The following is a 27,289-nucleotide window of genomic DNA, read 5'->3' on the forward strand; positions in this document are numbered from 1 at the left end:
TCAAGTATCTCCTCCGAGCGAGAGGGTTTTCGCAGAAAGCAGCAACTCAGATGGCAGGAAATATCAGAAAATCATCTGCGACAGTATACCAAGGAAAGTGGTCAGCATACTGTGATTGGTGTCATAGAGGGAACTTGTCTCCACTCGGTAACACTATTCAGCAGTTAGCAGACTTTCTGATATATCTCAGAACAGAAAAGCATATGTCTGTATCTGCAGTGAAGGGGTACAGGGCGGCTCTAGCCTCAGTCTTACGAATGAAAGGAGTGGATATTTCGTCTTCATGGGAGTTGGCCATGCTGATGAGGAGCTTTGAACAGTCATGCCCACCAAGGAGCTAAAAGCCCCAGATTGGGATCTGACCAGGGTACTGAGTAGTCTGACAAAACCCCCCTACGAACCACTAAGGCAGTCCACGGATAGGAGCCTGACCCTGAAGACAGTCTTCTTATTGGCCCTGGCTTCAACCAAAAGGGTGGGGGAGCTACATGGCCTGTCATATCTCATAAAGCACTCGAGAGGTTGGAGGTCAGTGGTATTTGAGTTTGTCCCAGAATTCGTGGCCAAGACCCAAAACCCAACAATAGTAGACGGCAGATTCGACTCCTTTACCATACTTCCTTGGCAGACTTTGTAGACAATGACAAAGATGAGATGCTCCTGTGCCCCGTCAGGGCACTAAGGGAGTACTTAAAGAGATCAAGGCACCTCAGGCCGGGGTGCCGGAGGTTGTTTGTAAGTACAGGACGGAACAAGAAGGAAGTGTCCAGGAATACAATATCGTTTTGGCTAAGGGAGACGATCAGAGATGCTTATATGGCAGAAGACAGAGGGTCAGATAGCCAGGTGGGAGCTAGAGCTCATGACATCAGGGGCTTGAGTGCTTCTCTGGCATTTAAGAAGAACATGTCTGTGGATAGAATTCTGAAAGCTGGTGTGTGGAAACGCCAAACAACTTTCACCTCTTTTTATTTGAAAGACGTTGCCCATAGATCCTTGGACACTTTTTCCTTGGGTCCAGTGGTGGCGGCCCAACAAGTGATATAGCTCATCCAGTGCCCCTGGCGGGTCAGTTTGCGTCTAGTCTAAGATGAAGGTATGAAAGTAGAATGAATGGGATGACTGGTCTTTTTTCTTTACTACTTTCTTCCTACTCCTTTAACTACGGGCAATATGAAGGAGAGTACCGTCATGTGCTGGAACGGACTAGATGCAGGTGAGGTGGTCAGCCATACTGTGAAGCTATCTTAGGTTATGATATACTTTTCAGTAGCAACACACTCCTCTAGATAATAGGGAAAAGAGGGGTGAAGGTGGATCCAGTTGCAAGGGACAAGAGTAAACAATAGAATGGTATCTACACCCAGTGGGGGAAAACCAATAGATCCGCTTATATCTTTGGTTCTAGGTTCATTGTCTATTCTCTTAGAATTTCCCTATATATTCGGAAATGGATAAGGTGGCAAACTCCCTGTCAGTTGTAGAGACTTACCTCCCTCCAATAAGTAAGTCTATCCTAATGTTAAGACCGAAGGTTTGTTCCGTATATGAACAAATACCAAATTTGTAACTAATTTGTATTTTTCATAACTAACAAACCTGAGGTCTTAACATTAGGATTTACTAGCGCCAAGCTGGAAACCGGTAGAATTAAAATTACACTTGTGAGATCCAGGGACTATTGGCATCTATACCAGGTCACAGGGCATGTATACCCAGAATGCCCACGGCTACCTGTGACCCACCAGTTATATTTCTAACCCAGTTTAGACTGCTAGAGGGGTGGTTCGAGGTGGGCCTTTAACTGTTAAGACCTCAGGTTTGTTAGTTATGAAAAATACAAATTAGTTACAAATTTGGTATTTTATGATGAAATTGATGAAAATAAAAACAGGAATTTGTGGATATTTCTCATAGAAAAATACTGCGAATGTGCGAATATTCCACAAATAATGCAGGGAAATGTTCCCGAGAGAAATCTGCGAATGTGTGAATCCACGAATCCGGAGAACGCGAATACGGGTGGTCAACTGTATTCTGATTATTTTAATATAAAAGAAGAACTGACTTGTGATTTGAAGTGACAGGTTATCTAATGGAAGGAAATTAGGTAAAGACCACTAAAAATATGAACTGTGGTATCAGTTGATTACCATCATAGCCCACATTGTCTTTGTGAAGTAATGAACATTAGGGTAACTGCTGTGTCATGTGGTTTTAGTGAACTAATGTAAATTGAGGGGAGAAATACAAAACTACTTGTTACTTATCTTATTTCTTGAATGTATTAGATTTTTTGGTAAAATGTTTTTGCCCTTAAAAGATGTATGCATATCTTTTGTCAGCAATTTCCACACACTTAAAATATGACATGGGCAGTGTTTTATAGTTTACAATAACCACTGAATCCTTGCTAGGCCTTAAGGTCTGTCCCAAAGGATTTGTTCTCCAATGGAAAATTTGAATGTGATGCAAATTTGAAGGATCTTGGTGGGAAGAGTTGAAAAGCAAATAGAAAGCCAAGAAGACAAAGCAAGCAGCAATGTTGCCACGGGCTGAAGTTGCAGTGTAATTAATTATTATTACTGCCTACAAGGCTGAGAGATTTGTTAACAGGAGTGAATTTTCTGTAAGGAAAGTATATATTAGGAAGTTACATTACCAAGTACTCTGAAAACAGTGCACCTATTAGATTCCAGTTCTAATGATCATGGGACATGGGTTATGGAATATGCCAACTATGTAGTACTCAAATTCTTTTTGAAAGGGAACTAGGTTTCTTATACCCCATATTTCCTGACGCTGAGGACAATATTTGTTTCCTGAAATAATTCTCTGAAATTTACCTTGTCACAGAAGCTGATGATTGTTTTTCATACACCTATCCTAACCTAACTCCAGAGGAATGTTAGCTCTGCTAGACGGTATTTGGAACTCACGTATATGACCTCTGGATAAAGTGTATGAACAGTATATGCAGTATTGATAAAATAGAACAAAAATATATGTAGTAAAATAAATTCATTCTTATATTGGCAGACTGCAGTAGACATGTCAGCAGATTAGTAGCAACATGAATGTTGTTTGTCAGTATTACTGATAGTTTCACTCTTTTCAGTGGATTCTTAACTTTTTGGGAACAATATTAACTCACATAGGTGAAATTGAAGTATCTTAAACAGATACTTCAATTTAATTGTAACAATGCGCAAAATATTTTAAGGTTTTGAAGCTTAAAATGTTTTTCACTCTGCAATATCTGTATTGTGTGGATTTCAACCTTTCATTCCATTTTCACTTGTTCCATTTGGTATGTCATGTGCGAGTGACATTGTACAAAGTGTAATTGTGCAATAGTAAAATGTTATTCTGTATCGCTAACTTTTCCTGTTGTGGTGCTTGGTTTTCCTTTGTCTTAGAATAGATATAATTGCTGCATAGGCCCACTTCCAGTAGTATCAAAATCTGAAAATACTGCTCAAGCTGCAGCCCCATCCATTTGCATGTACTGGGACATTGTTTGCCTAGAAAATTCCTAACAAAAGTGGGTAGCTTATATCACGCACATTACTCAGTAATTTGTAATAGATTTTCAGTTCACTGGTGTGTCAACTTCAGAAAAGCTTATTAAATATTAAAATCAATGAACTGTAAAGAACAGTGAACAAAGTATCTTTAAAATAAAGGCCCTGGAAAGCCACAATAGTAATCAGTTTTCTGTATTAATTGAAGCCAAGGTTTACTTCAATGCATTAGATGGTTGTGTGCATAGTGTACCCGCCAAAACGTAACCATCAACCTGTTGTAACTCTATTTTATTTTTTTACTTATTTGTTACATATTGCAAGTCAGACTAATGGTGCTTCTTTGATGCTGAGAAATACGGTAATTTAGTACATACAAGGAATTACTTATAAAGAATTTTCAAGATTACTGCAGTTTGTGTGTTAGGAATGCTTTCTGGAATTTGCTAACAGAAACTGTTTAGTCAATCTTTCTTTAATATAAAAGTTTCAGGCTGTTCTGAAAATGAAATGAGGTTGTGACTGGTTAGACTCAGTGAGTCATGGGATGCTCATTGTTTCCAGACACAACAGATTCCTTACATTACAATCTTTGATTGTTTTTAAGTGGTTTCCAGCTGGGACTAGAAGATTTTCCTATTGTTAAGACCTTAGGTTCGTTAGCTGTGAAAAATACAAATGAAAAATTTGTCAATTTAGTTCATCATTTTGAGATTTTATTACATTCTTCTCTTACAAGTAACTTTTATCATGCATAAGCTTCTATTGCTGTTGTCTTATTTAACAGTATTATTAATTTTTCAGTTAGTCGGCCAGCGTGTAGATATACAGTCTTTTCCTGTAGAACATATGCATACAGTACAGTGTTGTTTACTCTGGTTTTTCTGTTTTCCTCTTTAGCTTTCGTATAAAACTTATTATTTACTTTGTAATCATATTTATTTACTTAATGTAATTTACTTCATATTTTATTTTTATATATGCATGAGTACATAATATTTATCAAATGTGAAAAAAATAGACTTAATTATTTGGCTGGAATAGAAAATGGAGCTTATACTTTGTGTAAACATAGACGATAGGCGAGACCTTGAAGATAACTGAAATCCTAACATAAAATTTGAAGAAATGACCAAGCTGAACCTACCTTTGGCAAATGCTTAATTAATCTGCTAGTATTAGAGACTGGGACTTTCCAGAAGTGATCTAATAGCTAATTGGATAACAGAAAGAAATGTGAGTAACCAAAGCCTGAAGGGATGTTTAAGAAGCACTTACAGTGGATGAAGATTTTGTTATAGTGGAGAGGAAACCTGAGAGGGTTGATGTTTTAATTTAGGAGCATAGTGGATTATGAAAAAGGAATTTAGATGATGGTAAGAAAAAGAGTAACATTGGAATGAATAAACTGGAAATAAATATTGGACTATGGATGAATAAGAACATCTCATTCACAAGCAAAGAAGAAATTCATGACACAAGTGTGAGACTTGTTTCTGCACACGAAGTGTTTCTTTATCGAGACATGAGGGCTTTCATGGAAAATCAAGATTCTGAAAAGGTGTGACTACAAAGTGTTAAAATTCTCTTGTAGGGTTTGCTGGGAAAATTGTATTGCAAAAATAGAAGCAACTTAAAGACATTAAAAAAATACAGAAATGAGAGATTAAAGATAGTCTTGTAATTAGTAGAAATGGGAAAACAGCATCCAGTTATAGAAAAGACAGAGGCTCAGCAATTGACTGAGGAAGCTTATACTAGTTGGAAACTTGGATTGATGAGAATTTTACCTAGAAAGGTCATAAAACAGAGAGTATTTTTAACTCCACGAAGGAAATTTAACATAAAACGTTTATGATGATGATGATAAAGATAAGTTCAAGAGTGAGAGCTACATAAGAAAGAAAATGGCAGAATACATGTCTAAACATATACTTGCGTTGTTTTCATTTTGAGTGAAGGAAAAGTAAAAGCAAGAAAAGAGAGTATCTTGTGGTCTGGTTGTAAATTAGAAAGATTTCTTGGAAATGGAAACAATTCTCCTGCATGATTCATGGAAGATTATGGTAATTTTGGACCTCTGCAATACTTGGAGCAGATTAATTTCACATCAGGATTCCTGTAAGGGACAGGAAAATGGGAGAGATCTTATTAACTGGAGAAAAGTTGAGTTATGCTCTCCTGTCGTCTATTACTCCCAGGTTGACATATCTAGGCCCGGGCTCTTTCTGGGATGAGCTGTACAAGGAACAGCTTGGGCATCTGGGCACAGATTTAGATTATTGGCAAGTCAAGCATATTGTCTTGCCTTTTGTGTATAAACCATGGTGGTTGCAATATTCAGTTTGGGTATCGTCATTGTATGTATTCCCTTTATCAGTTGGGCATGCAAAGGGCATTTTTCTTGCCTCTTCGCTTGGAGAGCTGCTTAAGTAGTGTACTTAACCTATCAACAAATTTGTAGGTTCCAACCCAGGGGAAGAGTTTTAAGATACTCCAGTTTCATGAAAGTCTGTTTTGATGATGCTTGGACACAACCTTTAAATACCAGGAGTTGTGGGAGACATGGACCATATCAATACATACTTCAATTTTCATCAACCAGGCTGAGATCTTTGCATTGTAATGGAACAATAGGGGCTTCTGTAGTGTTGAGGATTAGCAAAGCTGGGAGATTTCTTCTATGATTAGACAGTCCCCTTTAATAAAAAAAACTTTAAACCTTCCTGTCTACAGATAGCAGCAAACAATAAGCTTGCAGTACATTTCTTTTGTATAGCATATCACCAGAATGCTTCCCATGTAGTGAAAGAAGTCAAATATCCTCCAGGATTCTTAGCTCCAAAGAGTTGTATATGAATAATGAAGGGTGTGTGTGAATCCAACATTGGTTTTTAATAGACATTTGAACCTCCAGATGTGTAGAATCAGTGTGGACTTTTAGAAAACTTGGTTTTTCTGTTGATGAGCATGACAATACCAAACTTTTTAGTAGCCGACTCATTGAAACTCACCATGTTGATCTTGGCTCAGCTGCCTGATGTGTCCATTAGAAGTGAAGTCCTGCTGCTACAGCCATGTAGCTGTTATCCCAAGGCCATGGTTGTAGAGAGGTCTATTCCTGGCCGAGTGCCACAAACTGAAAATTCCCGATAACTGAAAGTGATGATAACTGAAAGTGATGATAATTATGGCATAAATGGTGTTTACGACGTTGTAAGTACCAATAAACCGGTTATCAGAGCTGATAAACCTCTTACTGATGCCAATAAAAAGTTTACCAAAGTTGAAAATTGCTTACCATCACTGAAAATCTGGTTAAGGACGTTGTTAGCCAAGTGCCATGAAACCGTAATGCCGTTAATCGATGCTACAAGTAAGCTGGGGATGCTTTACCGGATAATATATCCAGTACTAGAATTAGATACTAACTAGCATTGAAGAACTGTAAACATTATAGTGAATAAACAAAAGGCTGGGCTTTCTATGAAAAAACCAAAGACTACTCATGGTATGTATTTTTCTCTATTGAGATATCCAATATGGTGATGCAAAACAATAAAAACCTCATCAGTCAGAGACACAGAGCTTAGGGAAAAGCCTGTGATTTCTCACAATTCACTAAATCATTAAGCACCCGAACAGAAAAGAAATGATGTAGTTAACTAAGACAAAATGTCAAAACTTACTGCCTGTGCGAGGCATGTTGAAGTGTAACCCTGGTTTCTTTGGAGGTGCATGTATAGTAGCAGACAATTCTCATCATCTTTTAAACTGGTTGTGAAGTACATATGATTTGCAAAAGACCTAGGATAATGATGGTTGAATGATGGTTCTGTTGAGAAAGACAACGTAGTTCATCATCGAATAAGAACTAGAAAGCGCTAAGTTTATCCGTAAGTCAGTTATCATTGCTGTGCACGGGTGATTAGGATATTTCCGTTTTTCACTGCTGTATATTTAATATGAGGTTTCAGAATTTGCATACTTATCTGATTTTATTTCACGTGTGTAATTTTTCTGGCAAAAAAATGATCTTGGCAGTTTTGAGTTTCCAGGTAATTACTTGGATTTTTGTGAATTTTGAGTTACACGTTCTCAGAAACATTTTAACTTGTACAGTTAGTATAACATTTCTGTCTGGACATTGTAACTACGGTGTACGTAACCACAGTTTAACCCAAAATTGTTCTTCCATAGCTGTCACAAATATATTATGAAAGATTTTTTTCAATGTTAATTTTGCTTATGTAACCTTAGTATTGCTTATTGGTTATTCTGCATGTCATTTTAAATTTTTTTATCAGAAAGCATGATAGTAGTATTGCCGATAGTTTGTATTGTTTATTTTTCTTTTTTAAAGTGTGTTTGGTGATGGTTTTCTAAGTTTTTCTTTTCTTTTCATTAAAATTTATCCTCCTCACCTGCTCGACTACAGCTGGCTTAGAATGGCAGATGTGTAAGTATGCATTTTGTGGAATGGCTCCATTGCCTTGCATGTCTTTGAAATATATTTTTTGAATGCAGGCAGTAACAGGAAGGTTGCAAATGCTATAACACACTCATCACTAAAAAGGGTTTGTAGCTGCTCAGTTTGACAAAAAGAATGGGTATGCTGACTTAAGGTAACATACATTGGTACTGGTAGAAACAAAATGTAATTTATAAAACTTAACTGGATATTGGATTCCTTTTAGATGTTTATTTTTTTAACTGACACATAGGACTAATTTCCCTAGGGGCATAGGATTGTATGTAGTTTGATTACCCAGTATCTTAGTTCAAATGACTTGAAGTTACTTAGTGTGAACAGCATTCAGGTTAGTGGCATTATGATTGACAATTTTTCCCTGCATTAAAGTAAAGGAAATATTTTTATTTTGTAGCTTATATGCATTGGACATTTCACTTATTTTGGGTACCAGACAATTAAACAAATGAGTTCTGTCTGTCAATTATGGTTGTGGTGTATAGTAACTGGTAGTAGCCCCAAGGAAATCAGGATTGTGAACATGGCATTGGTGTGCAAATTTCTCTTGATTAATGGGCTTCTTAAGTGTATTTTGCTCTGTTTTTTCCAATTTTGGAAAGCTTATTTCAATAGCAACATAATTTTCAAGATTTTTACATAGTATTCATGATAAAATGGTAGATGATGTTGACTTATAAGCAAAAGATATTTTTGGTAAAAGGCCTATGAGAATGCTATAATCTTTGGTTCATTTTTAGTACCTGGATTATGCACATGTTGAGTTTTGGTCTTGACTGAAGCCAAAACTTTCCTATCATGCCTCATCTGCTGCTATTCCCCTTCAGAAGAAGGTTGCATTGGGAATGCGACTTGAATCATAACTACAGTATTATCTGTAACTATTCTGTATAATAGTGGTAAAGGGCTGCCCTGCCAGTAAATTTTCTGAAGTGGTAATTGGCAAGTGCAATAAAGTGTTTGATAACTTGTGCTGACCAGTGTGAACACTGAACTGCATGGTAAGTCTTACATTGTAACTGCTTAGTAAAACAGCTTATAAATTGCAGTTTTTCATTTCTTCAGTCAGCTTTACATTATTTCTTGCAGTTCTTCATACTTTTATCATACAAGTGCCTGAATGCTATGTCTACATTCATTGCTACCATGTCAAGTATATACGTAGTACTGCTTTAATGCATGATCTTTAGCATGGTATTCTTCATTTCTGAAATATGAACATTGTAGTTTGATTTTTACAAAACAACTTTCTTTCCTCAAAAAAAACCTGTAATGGTGATTTTATATCTTAACATTGTGTCCGCTGCAAATCTTTTAAATTATGCATAGCACTTTCAGTATCAATTGATAATGGTGGAGGACATTGGAAATGATCAATGCTACTGGTGGAAGCTCTTTCTTAGAGATCATAGCAAGAGTTCGGCATTTATTCAGTGCATTATATGCTGAAGGTTTATTGAGTCATTTTACATTAATGGATAGCGTTGTGTTTTAATGCATCTGAAAACCAGTCCTTTCCCATTTTTTATGAAAGACTTTGGACACAAATTTTCATGCTGAGTTTTTTCAATTTTTTAGAGAGATCTGTTCTGTTTTCATGATTAATAAGATCTTTGAAGTTTGGGATTGATGGTTCTGCACGTTCATATTTGTAACTGTATATTCTACATGTCATTAGATTATGTAGGACACTTATGAAGGACAGTCATTTTAGAACTGTTGGCACATGATGAAAGTTTTTAGGAAATGTTAGAGTACGTAGTACTTTATTTATTACATTATTTTGATGGCGCTAAGTTATTGGAAGCTAGTAAGAGTTTTCCTTTTATCCAAAATCTGTCCGATCAGTTTGAGAATAGCATGTGAAACTGATTTAGGACATAAAGACTTATCCCAGAGCAAGTGGTGAAAGGGTTTTTCATAGTGAGGTTTTGTATATGCTTTTGTCCATCATTAAGCCAAGGAAAGTGGCACACAGAATGCTCTTGTCTTGTAAAGTGACTGTGATTTTTTATGTGTTATTGACACTGACAAATTTTTAAACATCAGTCTCATTGTTATGGGTAGTGCTTGAAAAATTTTCATGCAGGAACTAAAGAAGGATTAAAACAATTCTGTTGGTATTAATACTTGATAAATGACTCTTGGCAGAAGTACTTGAAGCTCAGTAGTTGGAACTAATCTCCCCTCCTTGTGTAAACTTATGGGTGGATTATCTCTTTCATTCATTTGTCAAGTAGTGCATTAAAGTTGCATCATTTGATGTCTTTGTACAGAAGAGTTGGTCAGATTGTAGAGACATTAGAATTGAAATGTCAAAGGAGGAATTACTAGCACGACCAAGATGTGTGATGCGTAAAAGTAAAAGTATGCGTAAAAGTGCAAGCCATTTGATTTTGTTGAATAGTACTTCAGTGTGTATAGTTAGGCTTCAGAATGTGCTGCTATTAATCTTACAGGTGAATTATAGACTGTTCAATGATTAGTGTTTTTAACTTTAACTTTAATGTAAGTAAATCCTTGAATGCATGAACTATTTTACTTGTGCTGAGGTAATGTAGACCACCTGGACTGATGTAAACTGGGAATTACAAGGAATAGAATCACAATTTCAATACAGTAAAGGTTGGAGAAAAAATATTTAAAATAGAAAAGGGATTGAGGAAAACTTGAGATGTACAAAGGGCAAGGTGTATAAGAGATGAAAATGGAGAAATTAAAGTTGAAAAATAAGATATTTACTGCTTCAGTTTTAGGTCTTATTTTGAAAAACTTCTGAATGAAGAGAATGAGTACAAGCTAGAGGTAGTTTGAATTCTATATGTATTTGAATACAAACTAGAGATAGTTTGTATAGGAAAGTAACATCTTGAGAGATTAAAAGGTCTCAGGGAAGGTGATAGTGGAAAAGCCTGAGAACCGTCTTGCCAATCTGCTAAAAGCAGCTGGAGAGCTGGTCATTGATGTAATATTGTATATGAAAACCTGAGAAAGGAAAAGATACAACCAGAACTCCTGGAAAGGAGCTTAGCAGTAATATTGTATTACAGTATACATGAAATAACATAACATAGATAATAGAGGAATGAGATTGCTTGGTGTAGAAGCCAGAGGAAAGTGAAAACTTGTCAAGATTATTGTCATTTTAGCTTCAAGCCAAAGAGATCAAGAGCAAAAGCAGTAGTCAAATGATAATGTGGAAACTTCAAGTAAGGTTTTCTGCAAGGAGGAAGAGAAAATTCATATGTTTATGGATAGTATTGAGAAGGCAATTTAGATCAGCAATTAGATATAAAAGCAAAGGGTGCCAGAAAGAATCATGAATTATTGATGGTACAGTGGAACCTCTACATACGAAAGTCCCTATGTACGAAAATTTCAGGTTACGAAAGCAAAGGCAAAGATTTTTTTGCTTCTGTATACGAAAATAATTCAGGGGGTAAAGTCCAAGATTCGCCCGGGCCGCCGAGAACAATTTTAAAACTAGCGTGCCGCCAACTCAGTAGACTTGCCACCATCCTCCCGCTCTCCCATTGGTTCCTGACACTAGTCACTGCCGTAAGATCCTGCTCTCCTATTGGTCAGCATCTGTCCCATCATGCCTCTATGTAAAGGCGTTCCTTGACCATTTTTTGCGGCAGTGTTATCGTAAACATCTGAAATTCGTTCGTTCACATATATTTCGTTTGTTTACATAAATTCGTGTTAGTGATTTCGCTTTTGTTGTACTGTAAGTTACTTTATCGTGTTGTTTGTGAACTTAATTACTTACGTTATTAGCCATGGGTCCCAAGAATGTTGCTGAAGTTCACAGAAAGAAGAGGATGCTTTCTATGGAGAAAAAGATGGAGATAATCAAGAGGTGTTAATGTTTTCTGCCATTTGTTAATGTGTTTCGTAAAGTTTAATGTTAATGTTTTCTGCCATTTTTTAATGTGTTTCATAAAGTTAAGTGCTCATGTTTTCTGCCATTTGTCCTCCTCCTCTGTAGTCACTTTCGGACATCGCCTCACTCGAAAGGTAAGGTTCCACATTTTACTACATACGTACGTACATGTACATACAGTATTTCTTGTACCCTGTACACTATTACACTATTTACAGGTACAGTCATGGTTATGTTAGGTATTGAATAGTCCAAATTGTTGTATTTCATTGTTTATTGGTCAATTTAGCTTTATTATAAAATTTACTGTGGTGTTTTTGTAGGGCTTGGAACGAATTAGTCAATTTACATGTAAAATGTAGTTCTAGATACGAAAAAATCAGGTTACGAAGGCCGCTTCAGAACGGATTAATTTCGTAACCTGAGGCACTACTGTACTATACAATGACACAAGATCTAGAGTGAAGACAGTGGCAGGTGTATCAGAAAAATTATATTTCAGCCCAAAGCCATTTGCTTTTGTCATGGAAGAAGCCACAAAGGGATGCTGAAAGGGAGACCCCAAGAGCTGCTATATGCAGATGTCAGTTTTAAATTCAGTCATGGAGAGGTTTTAGAAATATTTGAAATGATGGAAGAATGAAATGAAGAGAAGATTAAAATTTAGAGCAAGCGAACCAGAGCTTATGATGTCTGCTATGTGAATGTTTAAAGGTCTCTCATGAGCAGTAGAGGCATGGGATAGTTCATAGTGCTGTTGCACAATGTCCTAGAAACTATTCATATTAAGCTGTGATCAATGCTCTGTCTCTCACTCCATCCAAGCTGAGACAAAAGTGAACTAGGCATTGGCTACTTATGATTCAGTAGTTAGACCTGTGTACTGCCTAAACCCCTCATCCTTAGCTCTCACACAGTAAAGTCATTAGTGGTGCTTGAACTTTGAATTATTGCATTGTTAAATGCAGGTGAAGGCAAGTGTAACAGAGTGTTGTGAACTGAATGTAAACTGGAGTCAAGAACAGATTCTCAGGAATGCAAGATGTACATGGAAGGAGAAATTTTTTATGCTCAAACTATTAAGCGTAAGTGCAGAGAGGCAATAATCAGAGTATCATAATGTGGTTGAACGATAATTCTTAAAAGAGGATTGTGATGCAGTTAATGAGGGGGAAGTAAAGAGAAAGAGTAGCAGCAGCTTAAATGAAGTGGAAAGAGATTTTTAGACCACTGCAAAGTTAAAGTACCCCATTAGTGGAAAGAGAAAAGACTTTGGACGTGTGTAGGCAGTCCTCAGTTAAAGGCGGATTCCGTTCCCGGCTGAGCTCCACTAACTGAAAATAAGTGATAATAGCATTAATAACCTGCTTAACAGTGCAGTTAACTAGAGATTGCTGCTTAACGGCGCCGTTAACCAGAGATCGGTGCTGCTATCTGGAGATCAGTATCAAAAATAAAGTTAATGGCATTGCTAGACAGGAGCTGTAAAACTGGGTCACCATTAACCGATGGTAAGCGGGGACTGCCTTATAAGTTATATGCACTAATTTGTGTTTCCAAAACACAACATTTTTGAAAGTGTGTGATTGTAGAATGCTAAGATTCATAGCAAGATTGGATTGGGAAGATCATACTGCAAATAAATAAGTGATAAAGGGGTGTTTTTTAGTACAGTGTCTGGAAATGATTGAAATCCCAAAGCTTTAGTTGCTTTGGAAATGATGGAAAGAGTCAAAACTTCGTCGAGCAAAAAAAAAAAAAAAAAAAAAAAAAAAAAAAAAAAAAAATCGCACAACCCGAATTACCATAATCATAATGGGAATAAATAAATCTTACAGCACTGTTACAGCCGCCGTAAAGCAGGTAACGGCTCCATAAATCCACTTATAACACTGGAAATTGTGGTTAATAGCGGCGTAAGTCTGGAACGATGTAACCCAAACCTTACGTAACCCGGGGACGGCTTGTATGGAAGTAACAGGAAAGCTGCCTGTTGGGATGCCCAGGAAAGCAGAAAAATATCTTGTATGGAAGCCAAGACCAGTTTTGAATTCAGGCAAAAATGTAACAGACAACAAAGTGGAAAAAAAAACTCAGTTCATGTCGAAAAGGGAAAAGGTGATCAAAATATGTGGATTATCAGTGATGAAATTCCATTAACTGGCTATTAATGGTTAGAATTTTGTTTTGTAAGTGAAGTTTTCTTGATTTATGAAATACATTTTTGGAAGCTTATTTTTATATCGCGAGCACAAAATGTAAAGATCATTGAAGGATATTTAAATATCTCCTGTAAATTCGTTTACATTTTTCTGCCTAATAATTACAATATGATGGAAAATATCATTAACAATAAAAAAAAATGGATCAATGGTTATTAATCCATTAATTCTTGAAATTTTAGAACTTCTATATTGGAAATATTGCACATACTATTTGCCACTTGTGTATATAGTAAGATATGTATGGAAAGGTATTGACGAGAACGATGTACAGGACCAAAGGTGGAGACGACTCATCCATAACGTCGACCCCATATAAAAATGGGTTAAAGCTGGGAAGAAGAAGTGGTGTACATATGTGAGGAATGTTTTTATATATTCTCATCCGTATTTCATTTTACATGAAAAGATGATGCATTACATTGGTGTTTGTGAAGCATTAAAAATAAATTGACTTCTTCACCATATATCTTGGTCTGTAATCAAGAACATTATATTTTTTCTTCTTGTTCAGTATTGATACAGTACTGTTATTTTCTACTACATGCTGAGTAGGCTGCCCTAATGTATCTTGCTGAATCTGGCTGAAGTTATGTTGCTGTTTGCTTTTTTATCAGAAACTATTTTTTGGGATGACGCTTGAAACTCAGGGCTAATTGGGTTGATAGCTGAAACTCAAGGTAGATTATCACTTTAGTCCTTTGCGGAATACAAAAGGAAGAGGTCAAGACAGGAAATGGGTCATCCCAATCATTCAGATTTGAAAGCTAGGAGTAAAGATGACTGTTAACCCTCTTAAGCCGGAGCCCTAAAAATCAAAACGTCTCCGTATGCCGGGCCTGGTTTGGAGTGAGCGCGGAAGTGGAAAAAATAATTTTTTCAAAAAATTACAGCGCGCGTACTTTTGAAGATTAAGAGTTCATTTTTGGCTCCTTTTTTTGTCATTGCCTGAAGTTTAGAATGCAACCATCAGAAATGAAAAATAATATCATTATCATATGTAAATAATGCGATATATGGTAGCGAAAAAAAAAAAATTCATACATAATTGTATTCAAGTCACGCTGTGCAGAAAACGGTCAAAGCTAACCAGTTACTTTTTTTTGCGTTGTATTGTACACTAAATTGCGATCATTTTGATATATAATACATTGTAAAACAATAAAAGTAACACCGGAAAAATATTATCACAAAATGATGTACGAATTCGTAACGCACGGACGCAAAAAAATATTTTTTTCAAAAATTCACCGTAATTCTAAATAATGTTCTAGAGACTTCCAATTTGTTTCAAAATTAAGACAAATGATTGAATATTACGATACTGTAAGAGGTTTTAGATTAGAATGGCAAGATTTCGACCATTTCGGACGAGTTAAATTTGACCGAATGTCGAAATTTTAATATATATATTTTTTCAAATGCACATATTTCGAAGATGGAAAAAGCTACAACCTTCAATTATTTTTTATTGTATTCTTCATGAATTTGCGCACATTTTGATATATGAAACTCTATAAAAAGGCTAATATGAAAAGGAGCAAATATTAGGATAATGCCATGTACGTATTTCGGAGACTCGGCGCGCGGAGTGAAGGTAAATATATTTTTCAAAAATTCACCATAAATCACAATATTGTTTTAGAGACTTCAAATTTGTTTCAAAATGAAGAAACATGACGGAATATTACTAGGCCGTAAGAGTTTTAGCTTACAATTGCGTTTTTCAACTATTTCGGTAGAGTCAAATTTGACCGAACGTGGTTTTTTTTCTATTTATCGTGATTTATATGCAAATATTTCGAAAAAAGAGAAAAGCTACAACCTTCAATCATTTTTAGTTGTATTCTACATGAAATTGCGCACATTTTCATATATAAAACTTTATGAAACAGCTAATTTTAAATGGTGCAAACATTTCGACAATCGCACAAAAAAATTCTGATTTTTTCGGAAGTTACCGCTGTGAACGTAATTTTTTTTTTTTTCATAAATTCACCATAAATCAAAATATTGTGCTAGAGACTTCCAAGTCGTTGCAAAATGAAGGTAAATGATTGAATATTACTAGAATATAAGAGTTTTAGCTTACAATTGCGTTTTTCGACCATTTCGGTAGAGTCAAAGCTGACCGACCGAAAGTTGAAATTTTTGCACTTAACGTTATTTATATGAAAAATATTTCAAAACTGATAAAAGCTACAACCATGGGTTGTCTTTTGTTGTATTGTGCATGAAATTGCGCAAATTTCCATATATAAAACTTTATGTAACGGCAAATTTAAAAGGGTGCAAACATTAGGACAATCGCACAGAAAAAATTTATCGGAAGATTATCAAGAACCAAGACGCACGAACGTAAGGAAAAAGTTTTTTCATAAATTCACCATAAATCGAAATATTGTGCTAGAGACGTCCAATTTGTTGCAAAATGAAGGCAAATGATTGAATATTACTATAATATAAGAATTTAGCTTACAATTGCGTTTCTCGACCATTTCTGTAGAGTCAAAGTTGACCGAAGGTTGAAATTTTTGCACTTATCGTTATTTATATGAAAATATTTCAAAATTGATAAAAGCTACAATCATGAGTATTTTTTAGTTGTATTGTGCATGAAATTGCGCACATTTTCATATATAATACTTCATGTAAAGGATAATTTAAAATGGTGCAATAATTATGTCAAAGTGACGAAATAATTTCCGAGATGTGTCACTGATACTTTTTAGTGCGATAAGAAAGAAATTCGCGCTTGCGCGCCTGCGTAGCGATTGTAAACAAAACAACGCCTTGATCCGTGAACTCCCAGCATCCCCAAGGCGCGTGATACAAAAGTTTTCGGCTGGTAGGCCTATAAGTATTTTTCCGCGAATTTTTAAAAAAACTTTTTTGAGCCGACGTATGATACGTCCAATCGGCATACGGGAGACATTTTGACTCGACGTTTAATACGTCAAATCGGCGTAAGAGGGTTAAGGGATAATCAAGGGTGGAGGTCTTTTGAGTCGTTTGGCAAACTTTAATTGCTACCTGTGGCATAAACTTGACAGGTGATTTATACAGTAATGGGCCTATACAAATTTGTATTAATGCAGAAATACTAATTTTGTTGTTCCTTGTATTCTGTTTACATGTAAATTGGAATTTATTAACTATGCATGGATGCATTTCTATGTTATTGCCTTTGTCTTGGAAAATAATCAGTTTTCCAGTTCTGGAACTGATGTTGATATCTGTGAGTAATGAGCTAAAAGAACCAGCTGCAACTTTTGTCTCATAGATAAAATGATCTGGCAACTATTATACATGAATAAAATGAGGCAGAGTTGATGCATTTTTTGTGTTTATGTAAACATGATCTACTGCACCACATTTCCAAAGCAACTAAAACTTTGAGATTTCAATCATTTCCAGACACTGTACTGAAAAAATGTAAAATTGTGATGGTGATATTAGTAAAAATGGCAGAAACATTACAGATTCATTCATTTTAAAATCAGCACATGTGGAAGTGATGCTCATGATGATGCAATTGCTTTGTTGGTGCTTGATGATGTTACAGGTCATGCAAGATGTCCCTTTGTTTTTAATGGGGATCCTGCTGTGCAATTTTAAGTACTAAATGAAGAATTAGTCAGCATATTTTTAAAGGAATTTTTGTGGTAATCCTTTAGATTAATTGTGAATACAACTAACATATAGGGCAAGTAGTTATTTTTTTGAAAACAAAGAAACTTTGCTTCAAAAGTTTTGTGCACAAAGGTTGCATGGTAAATATATGAATAAAATGAAATATGGTTATTGGCCTTCTTTTTTTATATACAGGCAGTCCCCGACTAACAGCGGACTCTGTTAATGGCACTCCAGTTTCATGGCTCTTGTCTAGTGCCATAAAATAGGTGATTTATGGCTCTATAACTGGCCAATTTTCAGTTATCGGTGCCATAAGGTGGCAATAATAGATTTATGGTGCCATAACATACTTAACAGGGCCGCCATTAACTGGTTATTGGTGGCATTAACTGAAAGCACTTGAGTTTCGGTTAATGGGGGTTTTCGCTTATTAGCACCCGGCCGAGAACGGAACCCCTGCTGATAACCGGGGACTGCCTGTATACACTATTGGTGATACACAGTATATAATGAATGGTTCGATGGTTATTCCACTCAACTGAAATCATTTTTGCACTAAGGGATCTCCTTGAGACAAAGTACATCACTTATATATAGTTAGTTTTCCCTTAGAATATTATTCTGACTTTTAATATATATAGCTAAATAAAAGCTCCAAATATTCATACTATTGTGGAAATTGCTCAGATTTTGTAAGTGACCCTGATCACAATTATTTAAGGTTCATTTACTACATCTTCAGCATATGCTGCAAAATGCCATCATTTAAGAAATGATACCCTGCATATTATTATGAGATCTGAACTTCTTTGTTCTCTGATTGGTTGAAAATTATGATTGTGAATTAAGAGGTCCTTGGATTTGTTTTTTTGGAAGTGCATTAAATTATATACAGGTACTCCTCATTTTACGACAACTCGGAGTTACAACGACAACGTGAAGAGAGGGAGAAAAAACCACAAAATGAAAATAAAAACGTTGTCAATGGTGGCCAAGAGACAGGCTATTCAGTGCCAATAATCTAGCCTAGCCTAGGTTTTGAAAACCTTGAAATCTATGGCTAAAACAGTGAATAAGGCTTTAATATACTTTGTATAGAAAAGTTATACAGTTGAACCTCATAGTCGGCATTCTATGGTCTAGGAACTTCCCTGGTTGGCTTGATTCAGCCGCTATTAGTTCATTGCGCAGCCGAACGGGTGGCTCCACGTTTGTTTACAACTTCAAGACAACAAAAATTATGCCATACCTCTTTTGTTTTAGTGAGAATAATTCTTAGTAATGAAAAGAAAATGTGTGAAGTCAAATATGTTTTTTATATTAACTTAAAAATAAATATTTTTTTTTTTCATATTCCACTTGAGAAGTCTCTACCAAGTCATACCTCTTAATCAAAACAATGAGACATTTGGCATGCGTGAATTACTTACTCTTATTATGCTTGAAGGACTTACATGTAATACAGTTTGATAATTTTTTATACAACTGTGTATTTACATACGTATTCGATATGTCACCCACGAGATCAGATGGTACAGTAGGTAAGAAGCGCATGGATAAATCTCTATCAGTGTTAGAAAATGCTTATCCCCTCAGCGAATAGTTTAGTGTTCACTTAACTCAATAGATGGCCTTGTGCTTTGTTTACATTTTGACGGCGACATTCAAATGCCCTGTGATCACTGAAATTCATTAATTTTTTTCATCTCATTACCCTCTAGAATAAAAATAAATGAGGAAGAAACTAATAGCGATAATTATGAAATACCAAATTTAGAATATGAAAGTCACTGCTAAATATTGTGCAGATTCTTAGAAGAGTTTAGCACTGTATTGACTTAGTTGTATTGACTTACTAGTAGGCTAACTTGGGAATGTAGGCTAAATGTATTAAACATTATGAAGTTATAAAATGATGAAGTTAAAGTATATGAGTAATAAAATGATATAAAACATTGCCAGAACTTTGCTAAGTTTTAGGCTATGCCAGAAACTAGTTCTGTGTATAATATATGTGAAAATTAATACTATTAGTCAAAATAAAGAGAATAACACTTTTAATGAAGAATTCGTTTAACGGCGTGGTCACTGGAACAGAACCCTGTTGTTAAGTGAGGAGTACCTGTATACTAATTTAGAAGTGACTTGTCCCATTTACTAAGTACTTTACAGTGACGATAATGTATGTTGAAATTATGCAAAACAATGGTCTGAAGTTATCATGATTAAGTGATCTGTGTAAACCAAGAATATATGAACTTCTAAATACATTTTTAAAGTTAAATTGACATTTTCTGTATAAGTACTTCCATCAGTAGCATTTAACCTGGTGTAGGAGTAATGTGTTATTAACACTGGGTGCTTTCCAATATTTGGATTAACATGCTGTTCATTTTTCAAATCACTCAAGAAAATTTACACATCTGTTCCCCACTCTCTTTTGTTGTCATTTTGGTTGTACTGTTATTCTGTTGTCCATACTTTCATTCATAGTGAAGATTTTATCTGTGCCAGTTCATAGCTTCAATTTTTTACGTAAATGTAACCTGAAATACAATACAGTATCACCCTAGAAGAAAATGACTTAAAATTTCCACTTTGACTTTGAAACAGAAATGTTACATCTTCCGACTTCTTTACAGATTCTGATAAGTGGACAGTTTTGATGAAGACTGAAACTGGGGAGATTGAGGAATACACAGTTTCGTATCAGAACTTGCTACCATCAACCCAGTATGAGTTTAGGCTTATTGCATATAACCAGTATGGGATATCTTATCCTGCAGTAGCAAATGAAAAGGTAAGAAATGAGTGAAAGTTCCTATCTTCTCAATACAATTCCAGATGGTGCTTTAATTATACAGTATCTAAAATGTGTTAATAATAAATGTAGGATAAAGACTGCTTGCAGTTGCCAATAATGAATTGCCTCATTTAGAGGATCTTGTGGACATATGTTGGTTGGGTTTGTTTTGTTCAGTGGTTTATTTCATTTATGGTATTGTCTTTAACTTAAAATTTTGCAGGGCTATATCATTTTTTTTAACTTAGAATTTGTGCTGGAGTTTATCATTTTTTTCTGAGAAAATTTTCTTTTTTCTGATTTATGGTAATTCATTTGCAGATTGTCACTCCTTCAAAACGATTTTTGGAATATGGATATCTGCAGCAAAGACCATTCTACCACCAGACTTGGTTTATGGTTACATTAGCAGCAGTTTCCGTGGTTTTAATAATTATTGTGATTGCTGCATTGTGTGTCAAGAGCAAGACCTATAAATACAAACGTGAGTCTCAGATTCATTTAAGACTATGCATGTATCTACTGTATGTCAAATAAGATTTTCAGTAATTATTATTTAAGCAAGTTCTGTTCTTTTCAGAAGTACGTTATGATATCTGAAGTTTTCTTCTAGAATATGGATGACTTGATACGTACTGTATTCCATACGTAATTCAGTATCGAGTAAACCTGCTCTGATATCTTCCTCTCCATACTTGCAAATTTTCTAGACAATATATTTTTTTTTAATTTGAAAGGAACAAACTGTACCTCTTTCAGCCAGGATAGTTTACAGTTTGTTAGAAGCACTCCAGTGAAAGTCATTTCTTTGGTTGTTCCCGATTCATAATCCCTTTCCTATACCTTTCACTGTGGTTGGTATTTTCAGTTCATATTGATGTTCAGAGCTGCGAAATGTATCCAAGTTTTGGCTTCCACTTCTCACGAATAATTTACATTTGGTTACTCTTGCACAATACTTCTGTCTCATACTGGTGTGGTACACCAAAGCTACTAGTTACATTCAATTTTCTTCTTGTCCTGTCTGTCAAGTAATTTCCCTTTGGATGCAATGAGGAAAATAATATCCTTGCACTTAATTCTGAAAAGTTTTGCTCTTTTTGTGTTTCATTAACTTGCATTAATATAACAAGGGTCAGAAAAAATTGCCCTCTTCCCACTGTCTTACTTCTTTTGCTCTTAGTTACGCTCGTAGTGTTTATCATGTCAAGATTTATGCTTCAAACAAAGTAACTGTAACTAGTAATTTGCTTCATAATGCCAATGGGACGATTTAGAATTTAAATAGAGGTCAAGTGCATGAAAAATTTCTGTTAGTTGAATGTTCAAACACAGTCTTTGCTATACATCATAAAAGAAATTGTGCTTGTAGATTAGAAAGTGGCATTTCACAAATTTCAGTGTTAAGTTTGCATGATATTTATTCTATAGCTTTATAACAATTGTTTCAACAGGTTTTGTTAAAGTGAAACTACATCAACATTTTTTGATGTATAGGCTGGCTCATTTTAATTATTTATTTTTGGAAAGAATGACTACTTTTTAAGTACATGGTCCTCTAATTGCTGCATCTCAGAGTACAAATAAAAGACGTCACAGATTTCTTTGCCAAATCTAGTGATCCGTGCGACAGATTAGTGGGGCAGTTTATTCCAGATTTCTTCATATATTTTGCGCTATTGTTTTCAGATAGGATTTTTATTTGCCAGAAAATGAAATTCAAAAGAATGCCATTGGCTTGTTTTATGATTCGCTGGAAAGTGAAATGTAAAGGAAGGCTATTTTTCTCATTGGCTTGTTTTAATCTGTGCAATTCCGATATATCCTTTTTGAACTGAGTGTTCAAATTTGAAGAATGCGATGTTCTTCATTGTATGGCCAGGAGATACTATTTAATTGTTTATTTACTGTATGAAAGAATATTACCATTTTACAAATTAGCAAAATAAGTAAGCTCAGTGCTCTGGTTAAACTGCTAATTATTATTTTGTTTCTTATTGCACAGATAGCAGATAGTCAGCACAAAGAAATAACAATAGGTTCTCAGTTGTCAAAATACAGTATTGCAAGCTTTTATGGAAAATGCTCAGTCAAGATGCCAAGAGAGCTATTTGGGTACTGGATTCCACAACTGTCACTTTTACTCACAGAATCTTCCATTATGTTTTATTATCTTCATCTGCACATTAATCCTAATTCAAACCTAGAGGTTTAATCAACTTTCCGGAATAGAGCAAATACTCATATTACTTTCTGATGCTTACTGTTTTCTTTAAGGGGGCCAGCCGGAACCCTTATATATGGGGGTATAGGGAGAAAAATGCAGAGTCATGAAAAAATTCATGAAGCTTCATATAGCAATTGAGAATACATATACGAAATATTTCGTCAAAATTCCTCTTACTTTCGTAGTTACAGGGTAATAGTAAACGTAACTCAATAAGCCTAAAACATTGATCCGTACAAGAAAATGCAATGTTTCTTCTGTTATCGTAAATTTTGATAATTATTGTCAAAGAAATTTTGAGCAATGGCATCTGTACAGATTCCATGAGGCGGCAGGAGGAAATTTAGTCAGTTTACGGCTGCCAGTGCGAGGAGAAAGCTCTTGTAGTGTACACGTTTGGGTTTCACCTCTGACATTCGCTTGCTTTTAAGTATGTTTATCTATGTTTTGGCAAGAATTTCATCATGCCATTGAGGAAAAGACAAGGAAAACATCTCGCTAACATACAGACGAAGAAAAATCACTCAAATATGATTACAGAATATCATAATATACGCGTTATTAGCGTAGTTAGTGAAGAGAGAGAGGGAGGGTTGTGTAATAACGCCCCCGTCTTGCCTGACAGCACACGTCACACTGTGCCCCAGGCTATGATCTTTGAGCAAAGGGATCTTCAGTTATGATAAATAACATAGTTTTGGTTTATTAATACCCAAAAAGGAATATGAAGTTCATAATAATCGTGATTTATTAAATTGAGTTTGTAAGAAGAGAGTACACCTTCAAGTTTCACCTGACATTCTCTTGCATTTACGTTTGTTTATCTTTGTTTCGGCAAGAATTTCATCATGCCAAAGAGGAAAATGCAAGGAAAACATCTCGCTAACATACAGAAGAAGAAAATTTGCTGTAATAAGCCGAGTTAGTGAAGGAGAGAGAGAGAGAGTTGCGTAGGAAGGAGTGCCCCGTCTTGCCTGACGCAGTGCCCCAGGCTACGATATATGAGCAAAGGGATCGTCATTTATGATTAGATTATGATAAATAAATTAGTTTTGGTTTATTAATACACAAAAAAGAAATATACATTCATAATAATCATTATTTATTAACATTGTCTTTATAAAAATACGAAGGAAAACTTTGAACACCTGTATCTCAAAACTATACTTATTGACCTTCAAAATCTATCTTCTCACAGTTTTAAAGCTATAACATTGGAATTTGGTATATAACTCAGAAAGACATTATAGAACAATCAAATAGAGCCCTTTTTTCCCATTTTTGTTTCGATTTTTTTGTTTTTTTTCTCCTGATTTATAGGGTTTATTTTTGTACCATAATGAAAAATTCATATCTAGCAAAAAAAAAAATGACTTATAGAAAAAAAACTCCTCATTCGATTGGACGTCTACATCAGGTCTACATATGGTAGTAATCCTAGGTCTTAATATTAAATATCTAGGGAGTAGATAGAAAGAATTTGAAAAATGGTTATTTTCGGGATAAATCGCCCTGGTGTCACAAAACGAAAGTTAGAGATGAAAATCATATGCGGTTTGGAGATGTCCCAAGTCGCCTTATTAAGTGGTATGAATATCAAAGTCCTGTCCTTAAAAAATGGCATTAGCCGGCCGGCCCCCTTAAGAGAACAAGTGGTAATTACCGTAATGGATATTTAAATAGTACTATAGTGGTTATTGCAGCCGAAATAAATTAAAGCTTTTATGAGACCAATGTACTAAACAGTAATTAGCTTCTCAATTTTTATTTTTCTCCACAAATTACATTCAGACACATGTTCACCATCTTTAAATGCTGTTTTGTCAATTTTATTTTTTTTTGCATGTATATTAAAAGGCATATCTTATTCCCAGGTGTTGTAGAGGAATTGTTATCAGCACGTAAGTTTTAACCATTACCGTTCAATGTTAAAATCACAGGTATCTTTGCATGTTGCATGTATGTATTTGGTAGCAGCAAATCTTGTGGACGAATGTTTTTTCTGTATTGCGTTTGGTTTTTGGATTTCTGCATTGTTTACCTTTTTTGGTTCCCCATAATGAATACACTTGCATTTCAGGTAATTAAATTGGTTGATGTCTCCAACTTACAGGGTACTATGATTTAGAAGCATTGCATTTCATTTACCAATCAAGTGCTTTTATTGGGAAGCTGTTATTTGTGCATGTTGACTTTTTACATTGCAGGGTTTTGAATATTTGGAGAAGGTTATTCCAAGTAATAGCATGTGATGGAATACCTGGCTTTTTAAGACACCTTTTTGAGACATTACTGGAGACTATTTCCCATAAGATTAAGATATGCCAACTATGTTGTGATGGTTAGGATTAAGGGAATTGTGAGAAAACTTATACAACTTTTCAAAAATAAACGAAACAAATTCATGCAACATCTTGTTAAGAAATTCAAAGAACACATGCTGAAACATTGTTTAGGTTTGTGAATAGTTATAACTGGAGCTACCATTATAATGAAAATATAATGAGAAATAGTACACATCTTGACTTAAGAATGTATTGTAAAGTCAAATCTAGAAGTAATAAGAACATACCTGTAAGTTTTGGATGTTTTTATTTAGGAACTTAATAGTGAATGAGGTTATGTTTTTCTGTGGTGAAGCCATCTACAGAGGTTGAGTTGAAGTAATTAGATAAAAAAAAATTTTGATTTTTAAAAATTATAATTAGAAACTTTACTTTTTAAAGTTTATGGACATCAAAATCTCCCAGATTTATTGAAATTGTGATACACTAGCCTGTTTATTGAGCTTAGATAAGAATAAAATAACATATTATTAGTCTGTCCCTTGTTATTATTTTAAAAGAGACAAGTAACATTTCTTATCTTTTTAGAAATTGCCCAAAGGTTTGTGGGGGTTTTATGAAACATACATGAAACTATTTAGCAAGGGAAAATGGTTATTATTTTGCGTTTTGCATCCATTTCAAGAATGAAATATAAATGTTGTGAATATGCCATGATGATTATTCCATGCTTACAGGATCTGATAAACATATTGTTATTCCTTGTTTACATGTCGTGATGAACATGATCCCCTGTAGAAGGATACCTCTTACAGTATGCCTATAGTGGGTTGCTTTCAGCTTTTCACTTTTTGTTTTTCTTGAGACGCTTCTTACGTATCTGTTCAGCTTCTGTACCTTTCCCCAGTTTTCTGCTATCATTTCAGAATGGATCTTTCACACAATCCCTCTGAGAGTTTGGAAGAATGACAGTTGTCAGATAGGCCTACGTTAGTATGAGATATGTTAGCCTGACATAAATTATGTACTACTTATACAGTTACATTTCTTTTTGGCAAGGCGAAGGGGGACTTAGTTTATTTGTTGCTCCTTTTGCTCATTTTCTAAAATTGAATATTTCAGATGGGCAAAAATAGTAAATTTGAAAGTTCAAGAGTTACATATAGTAAAAAGTTTATTGTTTAGGCATTGCTTGGCTTCCATTGCCCCTAAGATTGCTGAAAAGTGTATATTTTAAGGTATCAGTGCAGATGTTCTGTTGATGTAAGGGATTTGTCTTGCGACCAACAAATTGTTTTAACGTGAATATTTGCATATTTTTGCTGTGATTTAACCATTTTTCTCAATATTGGGTTTTACCATAGGTTTTCATGCTTATAGAGTCTTGAGTTTAAGTTTCCTTACTTGAAAGTATAATTTCTCTATTTTATTTAATTCTTTTCTTACATTTATCTTTTTCTTGTTTGCTGTTATATTGTTTTCTCAAGAGGTTATGTTCTGAGTGAACTTGCTAGCCAAGTAAATGACATTTTGGCTTATTCCATAAGGTTTTATTTACATAAATTATGATAGTGATAGTTGTAATTTTCAGTTAATTATTATGAAAGTATAAATCCCAACTCATTTTCATTGATCTTCATGGGGATTTATTCTACAATATTAGTGACCCTTTCAAAATTTTCTTGTAGCTTATTACATAATGACACAATTCTTTGGATATGTAAAATATTTGCAGTTGAGATTTTTGGAGAATTGTAGCATGTCAGTTTTCAACCTCACATTAGATAAAGTGTTGAAATTGGTAAGAATTTGACTTGGCTTTGTAGTTTTATTGTAATTTTGAGCAAATTGAGCATTTTGTGCATCGTAGAGTTGCCCCGATTCTTGTTGAAATTTTCAAACGGTATGAAATGAACATCGAGAGTTTGTAGCAGACTGTTGATGAAATAGCTGTTCTTAATAGTAGTTGTTTGAGGAATATTCAGCTTTAACAGTGTTTTATGCATTTTTTTTCACTTGCATTTTTTATTGTACAGACATTATCACTGTGATGATAAACAAGGTGCGTTAGCATTCATAGAAATTTTTGGTTCAGTTGTTGTCATGTTGTGAATATTTCAACTGAATTAGTAGGATTGATTGTATGTTGTTTTTCCTTTTTTGGAGAAATTTGTTTAGACCATTCCGATGCATTCATGCATGAAAGCACTTCCTATT

At 34.8% G+C, this 27,289-nt stretch overlaps 1 protein-coding gene across 7 annotated transcripts in view; it reads left to right on the plus strand.

Annotated features, from left to right (window-relative positions):
- The window catches only part of LOC135217473 (protein sidekick-like), a 258,080-nt gene that overhangs the window by 210,657 nt on the left and 20,134 nt on the right, over window positions 1–27,289 (plus strand). For 3 of the 7 annotated variants that reach the window (XM_064253381.1, XM_064253382.1, XM_064253386.1), the window contains 4 exons: window positions 7,963–7,983; window positions 20,400–20,557; window positions 20,882–21,044; window positions 24,662–24,688. In XM_064253381.1, the coding sequence (XP_064109451.1) occupies window positions 7,963–7,983; window positions 20,400–20,557; window positions 20,882–21,044; window positions 24,662–24,688 (369 nt within the window). The remainder of the gene's footprint in view (window positions 1–7,962; window positions 7,984–20,399; window positions 20,558–20,881; window positions 21,045–24,661; window positions 24,689–27,289) is intronic. The other 4 variants (XM_064253384.1, XM_064253387.1, XM_064253388.1 and 1 more) reach the window with 2 other exon arrangements.

The sequence above is a fragment of the Macrobrachium nipponense genome, chromosome 7 (genome assembly GCF_015104395.2).
Source record: "Macrobrachium nipponense isolate FS-2020 chromosome 7, ASM1510439v2, whole genome shotgun sequence".
Classification (NCBI taxonomy): Eukaryota; Metazoa; Arthropoda; class Malacostraca; order Decapoda; family Palaemonidae; genus Macrobrachium; species Macrobrachium nipponense.